This window comes from Ctenopharyngodon idella, chromosome 10 (assembly GCF_019924925.1).
Source record: "Ctenopharyngodon idella isolate HZGC_01 chromosome 10, HZGC01, whole genome shotgun sequence".
Taxonomy (NCBI): Eukaryota; Metazoa; Chordata; class Actinopteri; order Cypriniformes; family Xenocyprididae; genus Ctenopharyngodon; species Ctenopharyngodon idella.
This window is the reverse complement of record NC_067229.1, coordinates 47,550,396-47,563,434: the sequence shown is the minus strand read 5'-3', so window position 1 is coordinate 47,563,434 and position 13,039 is coordinate 47,550,396. Positions and strand designations below refer to the sequence as shown.

Below are 13,039 nucleotides of genomic sequence, written 5' to 3'. Positions count from 1 at the left end.
TCCTCATGCAGCTCTGCTACTATGTCTTCTGTTGTTTCCTTTCACTATAGGTATGTCTAAAAAGAGCAACAGAGGCACCCAGCTGCACAAGTACTACATGAAACGCAGGACGTTACTGTTGGCCTTACTGGTAAGGGGCGCATTTTTCCCCAGCCTGATTTCATCCTCAGTTCCTGATAAACAAATGAACTCCTGTGTCTTGAGCGTCTTTGCTCTGTCTTTACAGGCCAGTGAGATCGAGCGACTGACCACTTGGTACAACCCGCTATCAACACAGGAGCTGGCCATCGCCACCGAGCAGTCAGTAGAAACCAGCATCTCCAACTGGAGATCCAAATACATCAACCTGAGTGAGAAACAGTGGAAGGACAATGTCAATTTGGCCTGGAGTATCGCTCCGTACCTGGCTATGCAGCTTCCAGCTAGGTACGCCAACAACAAGAATATTAGCTCTGTTCCAAACTGTAGTGAGCTGTAGACTGCATTTTAAGGCATCTTGACATGAAGCATGTCTCATTTTGACTTTTAAGGTATCTAATTTTTAAAATAGCTCAGCCTTATTAAAAATGGACTATATTATTTGTGTTTACTAATGCATTTTTGTATTGCATCATTTGTTTAGCAAAATTAGGGGTTTTTTTTCCAGTCCAGGATTCTGCCTAGAAGAAGGTTTTGTTACAGAGCTCATGTTTTGATGTCAACATATGACCTCTTTTTTTTTCTTTGTAGGTTCAAAAACGCAGATGCCATTGTAGCTGAAGTGACCCGTCTGGTTCGACTGGATCCTGGTGCTGTTAGTGATGTGCCGGAGGCAGTGAAGGTTAGAGCCGCCATTCTGCCACAACAGAACATGAACTGCCACTACATGCTAAAAATCAATCTCAATGTTGCATGTGTTTTTCCCACAGTTCCTGGTGACATGGCACACCATTGATGCTGATTCTCCAGAGCTGAGCCACATCTTGTGCTGGGCTCCTGCGGATCCTCCCACTGGCCTCTCGTACTTCTCCAGCATGTACCCTCCTCATCCACTCACCGCTCAGTATGGAGTCAAAGTCCTTCGCTCCTTCCCTCCCGTAGGTACCAGCAGGGCGGCGCTAGAACAGCGGTTCTCAGCCTCCCTGACCTCCCACTGTCATTTCTGGTCTTCCGCTGTAATGACAAAGCTGCACGTTTTTTATTTACGCCAGCTATGAGTGACAATTTAATGTGTGTGACTTTTGATCATTGAAAAAATGAGACACTCTTGTCTTTCCAAACCCGTATGACTGTCTTTCTTCTGTGGAACACAAAAGGAGATTGAGGAGGTTGTTCATGCTTTAAACAGCACAAAAGTGTCATAAATGTGGTCCTCATGTCGCTTTATTCTTTGTGTGCAGAAACAGAATGAAATTTTGAAATGTTTTTCTGATCTTGCGTTTTTCTTACAGGACGCCATTTTGTTTTACATTCCTCAAATCGTTCAAGCGCTGCGGTTTGACAAGGTGAGGAAGAGTGAACTGTGACCTTTCCCGAGCTACCTCTGCCTTTTGTTAGCAAAGCAGTCATTTCATTCACCCCTGGGCTGTTATTAACATCTTTCCTGGCATTTTTGACAGATGGGCTACGTGCGTGAGTACATCCTGTGGGCCGCGCAGAAGTCCCAGCTCCTCGCTCATCAGTTCATATGGAACATGAAGACCAACATCTATGTGGACGAGGAAGGCCATCAGAAAGACCGTACGTAACCGGCTGCAGAGTTCAGTCTGAATGCGTCCAGTTAGTTGCCATTATTAGCCAGATTAATCCAAATTTACATACACTACCATTCAAAAACTTGGGGTCAGTACGATTTGATTTTTTTTTTAAAATTTTATTAGAAATTATAATTTTATTCAGCAAGAATGCATTCAATTGATCAAAAGTAACAGTAAAGACGTTTATAATGTTACAAAATTTTTTTATTTCAAATAAATGCTGTTCTTTTGAACTTTCTATTCATCAAAGAATCCTGAAAAAAAAAGTATCACGGTTTCCACAAAAGCACAACTGTTTTCAACATCAATAATAATCATAAATGTTTCTTGAACAGCAAATCATCATATTAGAATGATTTCTGAAGGATCATGTGACACTGAGGACTGGAGTAATGATGCTGAAAATTCAACTTTGATCAGGAATAAATTACATTTTACAATATATCTGTGTAGAACACAGTTAATTTTAAATTGTAATAATATTTCACAATATTACTGTTTACTGTTTTTTATCAAATAAAAGCAGCCTTTGTGAGCAGACTTGTTTCAAAAACAAAAAAAAATTACTGACCCCAAACTTTTACGTTAGTAAACAAGAGTTTGGGATTAAAATGTGCCATGGGAACATGAACATTCTCTTACCCGCCCAGTCTTTAGAAATCACGCTGAACAGGAAAAGCATCTGACCGTGGCCCATGCATGCATTAGCCAATCAGAAACTGGGAAGTGGCTCTCTGCCTGTCAGTCATTTTTCACGTTCACATGGCAGCTCATACAGCAGTATATATATAACCAGGAAGACAAAATACATATCAATGTTAAACATTAATAGCAGCCCATTAGGTTTAGAATGACATAAGATGTTAGGTTTTAGATGTTACCCACCTGTCCAAACGAACTCTGGTGTGGTTCGACTGAAATATGAACGCAACATGGACCAAAGTCATTTAAATGAACCAAAAACAGGACATGATGTCACAAGATGTGAACCTAAAAAGGACAGAATGCTCAAGCATGCTTGGTTCTTCTTGTCCTAGGAGCTACGCTGTCCATTACAGTTCAGTACAGGCGTCAGAAGGCGTGTCACTTCGCAGCAAATCTTTCTTTGTGTGCAGCACAGGAATTCATGGCACTCCTTTACGTATTATTTAAGCTCTTCATGAGTTCTCAGCTGGTAAAAATATCGTCATATGTACACACATACAGCGAGGGCATTTAGCCCAGCACACAGCATTGCTGTGGATCTTTAGGTTTGGTGTTAAAAATGATAGTGTGAATGCTAAGTGAACCAGGGCTAAATGAAAAAGAGCCAAAAGAACCAAGAGAACTGAACTACAAGTGTGAACACATGCTAAGAGATACAGGTTAATGTGTATTTATTGAATGCTGGGTTTGTGTTGTGGTACAGCGGACATTGGTGAGCTTCTGGAGCAGATGGTGGAAGAGATCACACACTCTCTGTCGGGCCCCGCTAAAGACTTCTACCAGCGCGAGTTTGACTTCTTCAACAAGATCACCAACGTCTCCGCCATTATCAAGTACGTCCACCACATATGAACTGTCATACTACTGCCTACAAAGGCAGTTACCTTCCTAGACGGAATCTTAACTGAAATGGAACCTCATAAGGGAGCGATTAGAATGGTTATATTCCTTTCAACTCCTAAAATCTAAAATAAAAAATAAAAACAATTAAAAATATAGCTACAAGCAGCCATTAAGGGGCCAAGCTCAAAGCAGCAAGCAAATCATCAGTAATCATCAGTAAAATAGCATTTTATTTCATATACTTTATTGTAGTTAGTGGCAATTTAATATTTTGTTCAGTTATAGCGCCACCAACAGGTGCAATCCCACCACTTTTTTTTATGTGTCCTCAGAGTGTGCCCATGTCAAATTTGGTGAAAATATTTCATTTCGTTTAGGAGTTATAGATATGTATATGTATGAGTATACATTAAAAAATAACCCATGCATGACTTTGATTGCATTATTTTGCCACTTACTATCAAAATTTTGGCATTTGGGCTTTAAGGTGTAGCCAACAACATATGTTTCCGAATTTTCTATGGTTTCGTCTCGATCGAAACATAGCACGTTAGGTATCGCTGGACTCAGGAATCTAAGGAGATGACTCTAATGAAAATAAGTCAACCACATCAAAAGTTATGAGCATATGAATATTTGATTTCACCACTAGGTGGCGCTGTCTCGAAACTTCTTCAGGGCATTGTGCTGATGACCCATACTGAGTTTTCGTTAATGCTTTAAAAAAAAAAAAAAAAAATTTTTTTAAAAATGGCCGATGCCCAAAATGGCCGATATGCTAAAATTGGATATCATTCCACTTTCAGCGCTACGTGATTGAACCCCTAATTAAGCTATTAAGATATTTTGCATTGTTTAATTAAACCTTTCCCTCACCAAAAGTTGATCACGGAAAAGTCTGATTCTTATTTTTGTATGGTGAAAAAAATTTTTTTTTATAAGTGTATAATATTTATTATAAGTGCGCTGCAGTTTTGTCATCTGCCGCTTTAAATGCTCGAGCTCTTTGAAGCAGGACAGATTCTGATTGGCTGTCAATGTTTTTATTGTTCATCAGCCAGAAAAAAATAATTCTGAAAGTAATTTCAACGATATCGATCCTCTGTGTCGTTATTGTTATAGTTGTGGTGTGAACTCTTTTATGTTTAGAACAATTTTTACAACTATATCTTTATTGTTATAATCCTTTGTGTGGGCCTTAATTTAAAATAGGCTTTACTTTCTTTATGCAATATATACCTATAATAATAATAATAATAATAATAATAATAAAGCACTGTATGTAAATAGAATAGAGATCAAAGCATGTTGTTCTTGTTTTCCAGGCCTGTTCCAAAAGGAGATGAGAGGAAGAGAGCGTGTCTGAAGGCGCTGTCAGAAATCAAAGTTCAGCCAGGTCATTTTAAGATATATCTGAATAGTTACTTGTGATAAGAGTAATTGCTCTTACTTGGGTATTTGTGTCATTTTTTTAAATGATCTGTTCATGACTTTTCTAACACTGTAATCAGGATGCTATTTGCCAAGCAATCCAGAAGCTATCGTCCTCGATATCGACTACAAGTCAGGAACACCTATGCAGAGGTATCGCAAATCATCACAGCTCACCGTGAACTCTTGTTCTTTTGCTCACATGCTATCTGCAGTATCGACAACATGCGTTTACATTGCACGTGTGATTTATGAGGTCATTAGCATTACCTTGTTTTTACAGTGCTGCCAAAGCCCCTTATCTGGCAAAATTCAAAGTTAAAAGGTGTGGAGTTAGCGAGCTTGAAAAAGAGGGTGAGTCGCACACGACCTTTTATATGCCAATTAACTTGCAGTGATCGTAAATATATTTATGCAGTTTTTGTATTATCCTCCTGAGCGACCCATTGTCTGTCTGCAGGTCTGCGCTGCCCATCAGACTCTCCAGATGAAGGTGATGAGAGTTCAGAGATGGCTCAAAAGGTCTGCTGGCAGGCGGCCATCTTTAAAGTGGGTGATGATTGCAGACAGGTCAGTATCATGGGAAATATCAGTTCTTTTTTGGACACATTTAAATGTAAATGGGGGAATCTCGTGAAACCTCTCAAGTCTGTGTCATATTTTACTTCAAAATAATAATAGAAAAAACGAAATTGTAGTTGCCTAATTTAAGGACCATTCAGATGTTTTACATTTTCATAATAAACACATTTTCCCCTAAAAAATCTCCTTACTGTATTGCAAAAAAAAATTCTAATTCTAATAATTCTAATAAAAATCTAACTCTAATTACTGTAATAATGGAAAAATATATAAAAATGTAAAAAAAAATTTAAAAAAAAAGTAAATATATAATTTATAAAATATTAAATAAAAATAAATATTTTATATATATACACTATCATTCGAAAGTTTGGGGTCAGTAAGATTTTTTTTTTTTAAATTCTATGCATTTTATATTTTTATTCAGAAAGGATGCATGAAAATTAATAAACGTGACACTAAAGACATTTATAGTGTTACAAAAGATTTATATTTCAAATAAATATTGTTCTTTTGAAGTTTCTATTCATCAAAGAATCCTTGGAAAAAAATGCATCATGATTTCCACAAAAATACTGTTCAATATTTTTTTTTTCCAAAAAATCTATGTTCAACATTGATAATAATAATCATAAACGTTTCTTGAGCAGCAAATCAGCATATTAGAATGATATCTGAAGGATCATGTGACACTGAAGACTGTCACACTGTCAAAAGTATAACATTTGTTATTTAGTTAAAATGCATTTTGGGGTGAAATGTGACCTGTATGGAAATGAAATTCAACCATATAATTATTTTCCAATAAATTGATTGATTCATTTGTTTCTCTCGTATCAGGACATGCTCGCTCTTCAGATCATCGGTCTCTTCAAGAACATCTTTCAGCTCGTGGGTTTGGACCTGTTTGTGTTCCCATACAGAGTTGTGGCCACCGCTCCTGGAGTGAGTGACCTTTGAGCTTCCTGTGAGACTTCATGTTGATAACCTGCTGAAGTTCTGCTAACCTAGACTTCTTGTTTGATTCTTTTCAGTGTGGCGTGATCGAATGTATTCCCGACTGTAAGTCCCGTGACCAGCTCGGCCGGCAGACTGACTTTGGCATGTACGACTACTTCAGAAACCAGTACGGGGACGAGTCCACACTGGCCTTCCAGAAGGTGACAAACATTTGCTTCAGTAAATATCATAGATTAACATTTCATTTTGTATGTTTAACATCCCTCCAGATATTTATATATACAAGGGCACAGCTATGAATCTGTTTTAAAGGATTAGTTCACTTCAAAATTAAAGTTTCCTGATAATTTACTCACCCCCATGTCATCCAAGATGTTCATGTCTTAATTTCTTCAGTCAAAATGAAATGAAGGTTTTTGAGGAAAACATTCCAGGATTTTTCTCCATATAGTGGACTTCACTGGGGTTCAACGGGTTGAAGGTCCAAATGTCAGTTTCAGTGCAGCTTCAGAGAGCTCTACATGATCCCAGACGAGGAATAAGAGTCTTATCTAGAGAAACGATCTGCCATTTTCTAAAAAAAAAAAAAAAATTATATAATTTTTAATCACAAATGCTCATCTTGCATTAGCTCTGCGATGCACCACGCATTACGTAATCACGTTGGAGGAGAAAATGAGATGGAGTTTTTCGCCCTACTGCGGTACTTCCACCTACGTCACGCATGACCTTTCCAACGTGTTTACATAATGCGTGGCGCATCACAGAGCTAATGCAAAATGATAAACATAAATGATAGAAAATGATAAACATACTTCCTGTTTTGCACAAACTAATGTGTTTATTGAATTGCTGATCGTTTATTTTTAATGCATCTTTTGTCGCTTCTCTCTTTTAAAGGCTCGATATAACTTCATCCGCAGTATGGCCGCGTACAGTCTGCTCCTCTTCCTGTTACAAATCAAAGACAGACACAACGGCAACATCATGCTGGACAGCAAAGGCCATCTTATCCACATCGGTCAGTCTAGCTAGCTTAACTCAAAAAAGCATTTTATTTTCTCCCCAAATTCCACTTATAATGTTAGTCATGGTTTCTTGTGCCGTCATTTAGACTATTTGACAAGGCTGCATTTATTTGATCAAAAATACAGTAAAAACAGTAAATATTTTTACAATTTAAAAGAGCTGTTTTCTATTGTATTATATGTTAAACTGTAATTTATTCCTGTGATCAAAGCTGAATTTTCAGCATCATTGCTTCTGTCTTCAGTGTCACATGATCCTTCAGAAATCATTCTAATATGATGATTTGCTGCTCAAGAAACATTTATGATTATTATCAATGTTGAAAACAGTTCTGTACATTTTTTTTTTTCAGGATTCTTTAATGAATAGAAAGTTCAAAAGAACAGTATTTATTTGAAATCTTTTGTAACATTATAAATGCCTTTACTGTCACTAATGATCAATTTAATGCATTCTTGCTGAACAAAAGTTTTAATTTCTTTAATTTCTTTCATTTTAAGTTGTTGTTTTTTGTTTTTGTTTTTGTTTTTGTTCAGTTTTAGCTTTTATTTATTTCCAGTTTGCAATTTTAGTGCTTCAACTTAAATTTATTTCAGTTAGTTGCCAAGGCAACATTTCTATTTAAGTTATTTTTTATTTAATATTTATTTTATTTTAATGTTTATTTTATTTTATTAACAAAAAGGTTTTAATAGGTTGATAATAACCCTGGTAACTACTACATATTATTTTTTTTCTCTATTATATCTATAGTACATCAAACACCAAATATTTTCATCATATAACCTCATTAATTATTCCATTTAAACATTAAATAAAATTATTAAATTTTTTATTTAATTTAACCTGTTGGTGCTCTTTGTGTGTCGATCAAAAATGACCGTTTCTTATTTTTATTTTTTTATTTCAATGAAATGAATGTACAATTTTTTTTAGTTAGATAATGTTTTTTAATATTTTGCATTTTTAGGGGATTTTATGGTACTAAATTATATTTACTCTGTAGTTATAATCCATTTATTCACTTTTTGAGTATAGACCTGAAAATGAAATTTCCAACTTAAACTGTCATAAATCTTGAATGCTTTGGAGCACAGACTGAAGTTTGAGCTCTTTTCAAAGATGACACTTGGCAAAAAAACAAGATGAAATGACTGATAGTTTGTGTTTTATATATTTATTTATGTCTTATAGACTTTGGCTTCATGTTTGAGAGTTCTCCGGGTGGGAATCTGGGCTGGGAGCCCGACATCAAGCTGACCGATGAGATGGTGATGATCATGGGCGGCAAGATGGAGGCCACACCCTTTAAATGGTTCATGGAGATGTGTGTGCGTGGATACCTGGCCGTAAGGTAAGACGGGCCGCTGTTCAATATTTCAGCATCCTCAGAAGATGATAGATTAGGTCAGACGTGTTGACACTTGAGTGTGTCTGGGAAGGATTTTGGCTGCAAACCACCTGAATATTTTAAAGGGGTCCTATTATGCTTTTTTCATGTTAGTGTGTAATGTTGCTGTTTGAGCATGAAAAAGGTTCCTCCAGCAGGAGTTATTCTCTATATCAGTGTCACTGTTTCTGAACTCCCTGAAATGCCTCCATTGTAGTCTTGAGTTGTCTTCCAGGAACAAACATTCCTCATTTAAATAATTCATACGCAGAATAAAGAGGCGGGGCCTGGTTGAGTTAGTCAGTAGTGTGTTGAAACTGGTGGTCATGGTAAGGGGCGGGACATTTCGCAAACATGCTCGAAGCGCTTGACCAATCACAACACACTGCTCCAGCCGACCAATCAGAGCACATTGTGCTTTTCAGAAGGAGGGGCTTCATAGAGACAGGAACTAAACAGAGCGTTACTGACAGACTGGGAAGAGAGGAGCTGCAACAATGGAGAATATGAGGAAAATAATGAACATTCAAGCATGAAAACCTGTTCTAGTAGAGCCCAAAAACAAAATCAAGACTTTGAAAATGGGCATAATAGGTCCCCATTAAAATTGAATAGGGTTTGTTTTCTATTATTAGCTGGTTTTGCAACACTGACACTGTTAATAAACTAAAATTAATCAACATTGAATCAGAATTAAGCTGAATAATGACACTATTGTCTTTTTAGAGCTGCGTTATTTTACATAATTAACACTATCATTTTACTGGTTATCACTGTAAAGCTGCTTTGAAACAATCTATATTGTATAAAGTGCTATAGAAATAAACCATATGACTTGACCGTATGTGTTTTAATGGTTCATCTCAGGCCGTATATGGATGCTGTCGTGTCATTGGTGACGTTGATGTTGGACACAGGGCTGCCGTGCTTCAGAGGACAGACTATCAAACTCCTGAAGTATGTTACTGAATATGAAATCATAATTTAACTCTCAAATCTGTCATTTATTCCTCTGAAACACTGATCGTTATTCATTGTGTTCGGCAGGCAAAGGTTCAACCCCAATATGAGCGAGAAGGAAGCTGCGGCCTTCATGATTAAAGTCATCGAGCGCTGCTTCCTCAGTAGCAGGTAACACACATCACTTTTGTCACATGATATTCAAAGAAAGAGCTTTATTGTTATCGAATCTTTCATTTTTAGTTAATGTTAACATATGAAACCTTATTGTAAAGTGTTACCATAAACGTTTATGGTTAAATTCTTTGTTTCTTCGATACAGGAGCAAAACCTACGACATGCTGCAATACTACCAGAACCAGATCCCATACTGAGACCGGACTCGCACATCCGCCTTCGATCCGACTTCTCTTCACCGGCCTCAGATTGAGATCAGTAGTCACTATCAGTCTATTAAAATCCTTTATGACGAGCACTTTATAGATTTGAATGATTCACCCACTCTGATTGGCCCAGATCGCAGCGTCCAGGTGTGTCACTTCCTGTCCGGCTGCCTCAGGGCCTCTCTAGTGAACCGCTGTACTCCTAAAGCTGCATGTATGTCCTCTTATCTCCCTTTAAGGCATCTGCCATGACGGTTTGTGCGCGAGTTCTGACATTCCATGCGTAGAAATACATCCTTTAACTCTACTTGAATCTTTACTGGGTTCAGTTGCATCACCCAGGAAGCCATTTTCTAAGACTATGGCACAGATTGCACTGTAGATTGTGTGCCGTCAGCAAATGACCCGTGTTATGCAATACATTGATGTTTGTGCGTTGTGTTTTGTCTATACGTCGTGTTCGGCACTGCACTGAAAAAAAAATTATTCCTCAGTATTTTTTTCTTGTTTTCCAGTACGAATATCTTAAGATTCTTCAATCAAGATACATTTACTTGAGATGCAAAATAACTTATGATAGAAGTCTTGCTTTATGAAAAAAAAAATGTATCAAAATTAAGTCTTAATTTGGGGTTAGAAAAATAAACTTAATTTTTTTTTTTTTTTTTTTGCTGACTCCATTGGATAGATACATTGATACATTTTTTCATGTCTTGATTTAATGTTTACATATTTGTACTGGAAAACAAGACAAAAGTACTGAGGAAGAAAATCCTTTTTTTTTTTTTTTTTTGCAGTGATGAATGGGTGAATCTCACGAAACCTGTCAGGAAGTGGTCTGAAAATTATAGAAATTAGTTTTGCAAGAAAATTGTCTATTTTTGGGACTATTAAGGTCATTGTGACATTGTGCATATACATTTTTAACCACAATTTCTTATTAATATAATGCAAAATGTCGCTTATTAATATTTATATGTCATGAAGGTATTTGTTCTACTGCCTTTTAATTTGTTGATTTAAATAAAGAAAAATGTTTTTTTTTTTGTTTTTTTTACTAGAATACAAAAAAACTTTATTTTACTGAGAATCAGGATTGTATGGAAGCTTGTTTCCACCACTGAATAAAAAGTTGCAATTACCTTTTTTATTTTTTTATCTCGTAATTCTGACTTTATATCACACAATTTTGACTTTTTCCTCATAATTGCGAGTTTTTATCACACAATTTCTGACTTTATACCTCACAATTCTGACTTTTTAATGCAGAATTGTTTATATCTCGCAATTCTGACTTCATAACATGCAATTGCGTGATATAAAGTCAAAATTGCGAGATATGAAGTCAGAATTGCAATATAGTCGCAATTCAGATTTTTTTTCTCTCGCAATTGCAAGTTTTTATCACGCAATTCTGACTTCATAACTCAAATTCTGACTTTTCTCTCAGAATTTAGTTTCTATCTCGCAATTCTGACTTTATAACATGCAATTGTGTGTTATAAAGTCAGAATTGCAATATAAAGTTGCAATTCTGACTTTTTCTCGCAATTCTGACTTTATAACACACAATTCTGACTTTATAACACAATTCTGACTTTATATCATGCAATTCTGACTTCATAACTCACAATTCTGACTTTATATCATGCAATTCTGACTTCATAACTCACAATTCTGACTATATCTTGCAATTCTGACTTTATATCTCGCAGTTCTGACTTTATATCACGAATTGTGAGATATAAACTCGCAATTACCTTTTTTTTATTTTTTATTTCATGGTGGAAACAAGCTTCCATAGGATTGAGAGAATGAGAATTACAAAAAAAAAAAAAAACTAGTACACTGTCTGAATGCATTACAGTAATGATAAGAATAATGCAATTAAATACAAATAATAAAAACTTATGCAAAATATCCTAATGCTCCTCAAAAATAGGCTTTATTTTCTTCATGTGAAAAATAAATGAGATTTTAGGGTGAAATCTTGATGTGTTTTCATGAGATTCACTCAGATGTTGTTTGTGTGTTTACTCCTAACAGGGATCTTCAATCCAAAAAGAAAATGTAGTTTACTGACTTTATAGAATATCTGGTGATCATTATGTATGTCATTTGGCATGTATTTTTCCTAAAAACATTGAAGATGTAATTTCATAGTGGTTAAAATAGGGAGCTGCAAGTGTTATGTTCATTACGTCGGTGGGGTTACGATGAGAGATTTGCTGTATAGTCGCTATTCCTCATTAGCTGTCGTAGTTTCACTGCTTTTTTACTCACTGTAAGTGAATAGATATAAAATAATCTCTACACATTAGAGACAAAAGCTTTAGTCCTATGAATAATTTTCCTTTAATGTTACTTAAAGAATAAGAGCTTATTTTAGCTTATTATAGCAACAATAGATTATAGAAGCTATGCTCAAGTTCATCTGTATGTATATATGTGCGTCTGATATTTGTGACAATAAGAATATGGCAGAAAAGACATTATTTCTATGTATGTTGACGTTTTATCCGTTTAATTATTGTTTTAATTGATTTGCATCACCATTAGCATCATTGACAATCAAGTCACTTGTTGAATTGTGTTCTGTGTTCAATCATGAAATGTTCATGTTTGTCAGTGAAAACACGTTTGAGAGAAGCGTCACATGATGGGAACGTTTCTTAACCTCATGAAAAGCCGTTGCCGATTATATACGCCGTTTGTCCACATTTGCACTTTTAACATTTCATTGCTGTCAGTATATTCAATCAAATGTATTTGTGAACAGAAATGGACCTGAAATCATCTATTAAAATACTTGGACAAAAATGTTCTCCTTGTAGTCTTTGAAGACGCCACCGATTTGAAACTCTCGTCAGTAATGTACGATGATTGTGTTCCATTATTCATCGTAGGCACTCGAACCTGATCCATCCCTTCTGTGTGTTATACCTCGAGGACGGTTTAGATGCTATGACTCCTCACACCATTAATATTCAATTGCTTGATGTAGCAGAACTGCTGAGCTA

The 13,039-nt window shown here is 35.9% G+C and overlaps 1 protein-coding gene across 4 annotated transcripts in view; it reads left to right on the top strand.

Moving 5' to 3' along the window:
- pi4kaa (phosphatidylinositol 4-kinase, catalytic, alpha a) overlaps positions 1-12,839 on the top strand; it is a 38,401-nt gene extending 25,562 nt beyond the window's left edge. For all 4 annotated transcript variants that reach the window (XM_051907680.1, XM_051907679.1, XM_051907682.1 and 1 more), the window contains exons 38-55: positions 51-130; positions 227-426; positions 730-820; positions 909-1,076; positions 1,431-1,484; positions 1,599-1,719; positions 3,145-3,274; positions 4,610-4,680; positions 4,796-4,868; positions 4,999-5,069; positions 5,176-5,285; positions 6,138-6,242; positions 6,332-6,457; positions 7,158-7,278; positions 8,481-8,640; positions 9,544-9,633; positions 9,724-9,807; positions 9,959-12,839. In XM_051907680.1, coding sequence (XP_051763640.1) covers positions 51-130; positions 227-426; positions 730-820; positions 909-1,076; positions 1,431-1,484; positions 1,599-1,719; positions 3,145-3,274; positions 4,610-4,680; positions 4,796-4,868; positions 4,999-5,069; positions 5,176-5,285; positions 6,138-6,242; positions 6,332-6,457; positions 7,158-7,278; positions 8,481-8,640; positions 9,544-9,633; positions 9,724-9,807; positions 9,959-10,010 — 1,907 coding nt within the window. In that variant the 3' untranslated portion in view covers positions 10,011-12,839. The remainder of the gene's footprint in view (positions 1-50; positions 131-226; positions 427-729; positions 821-908; positions 1,077-1,430; positions 1,485-1,598; positions 1,720-3,144; positions 3,275-4,609; positions 4,681-4,795; positions 4,869-4,998; positions 5,070-5,175; positions 5,286-6,137; positions 6,243-6,331; positions 6,458-7,157; positions 7,279-8,480; positions 8,641-9,543; positions 9,634-9,723; positions 9,808-9,958) is intronic.
- Positions 12,840-13,039: the final 200 nt, after the last annotated feature.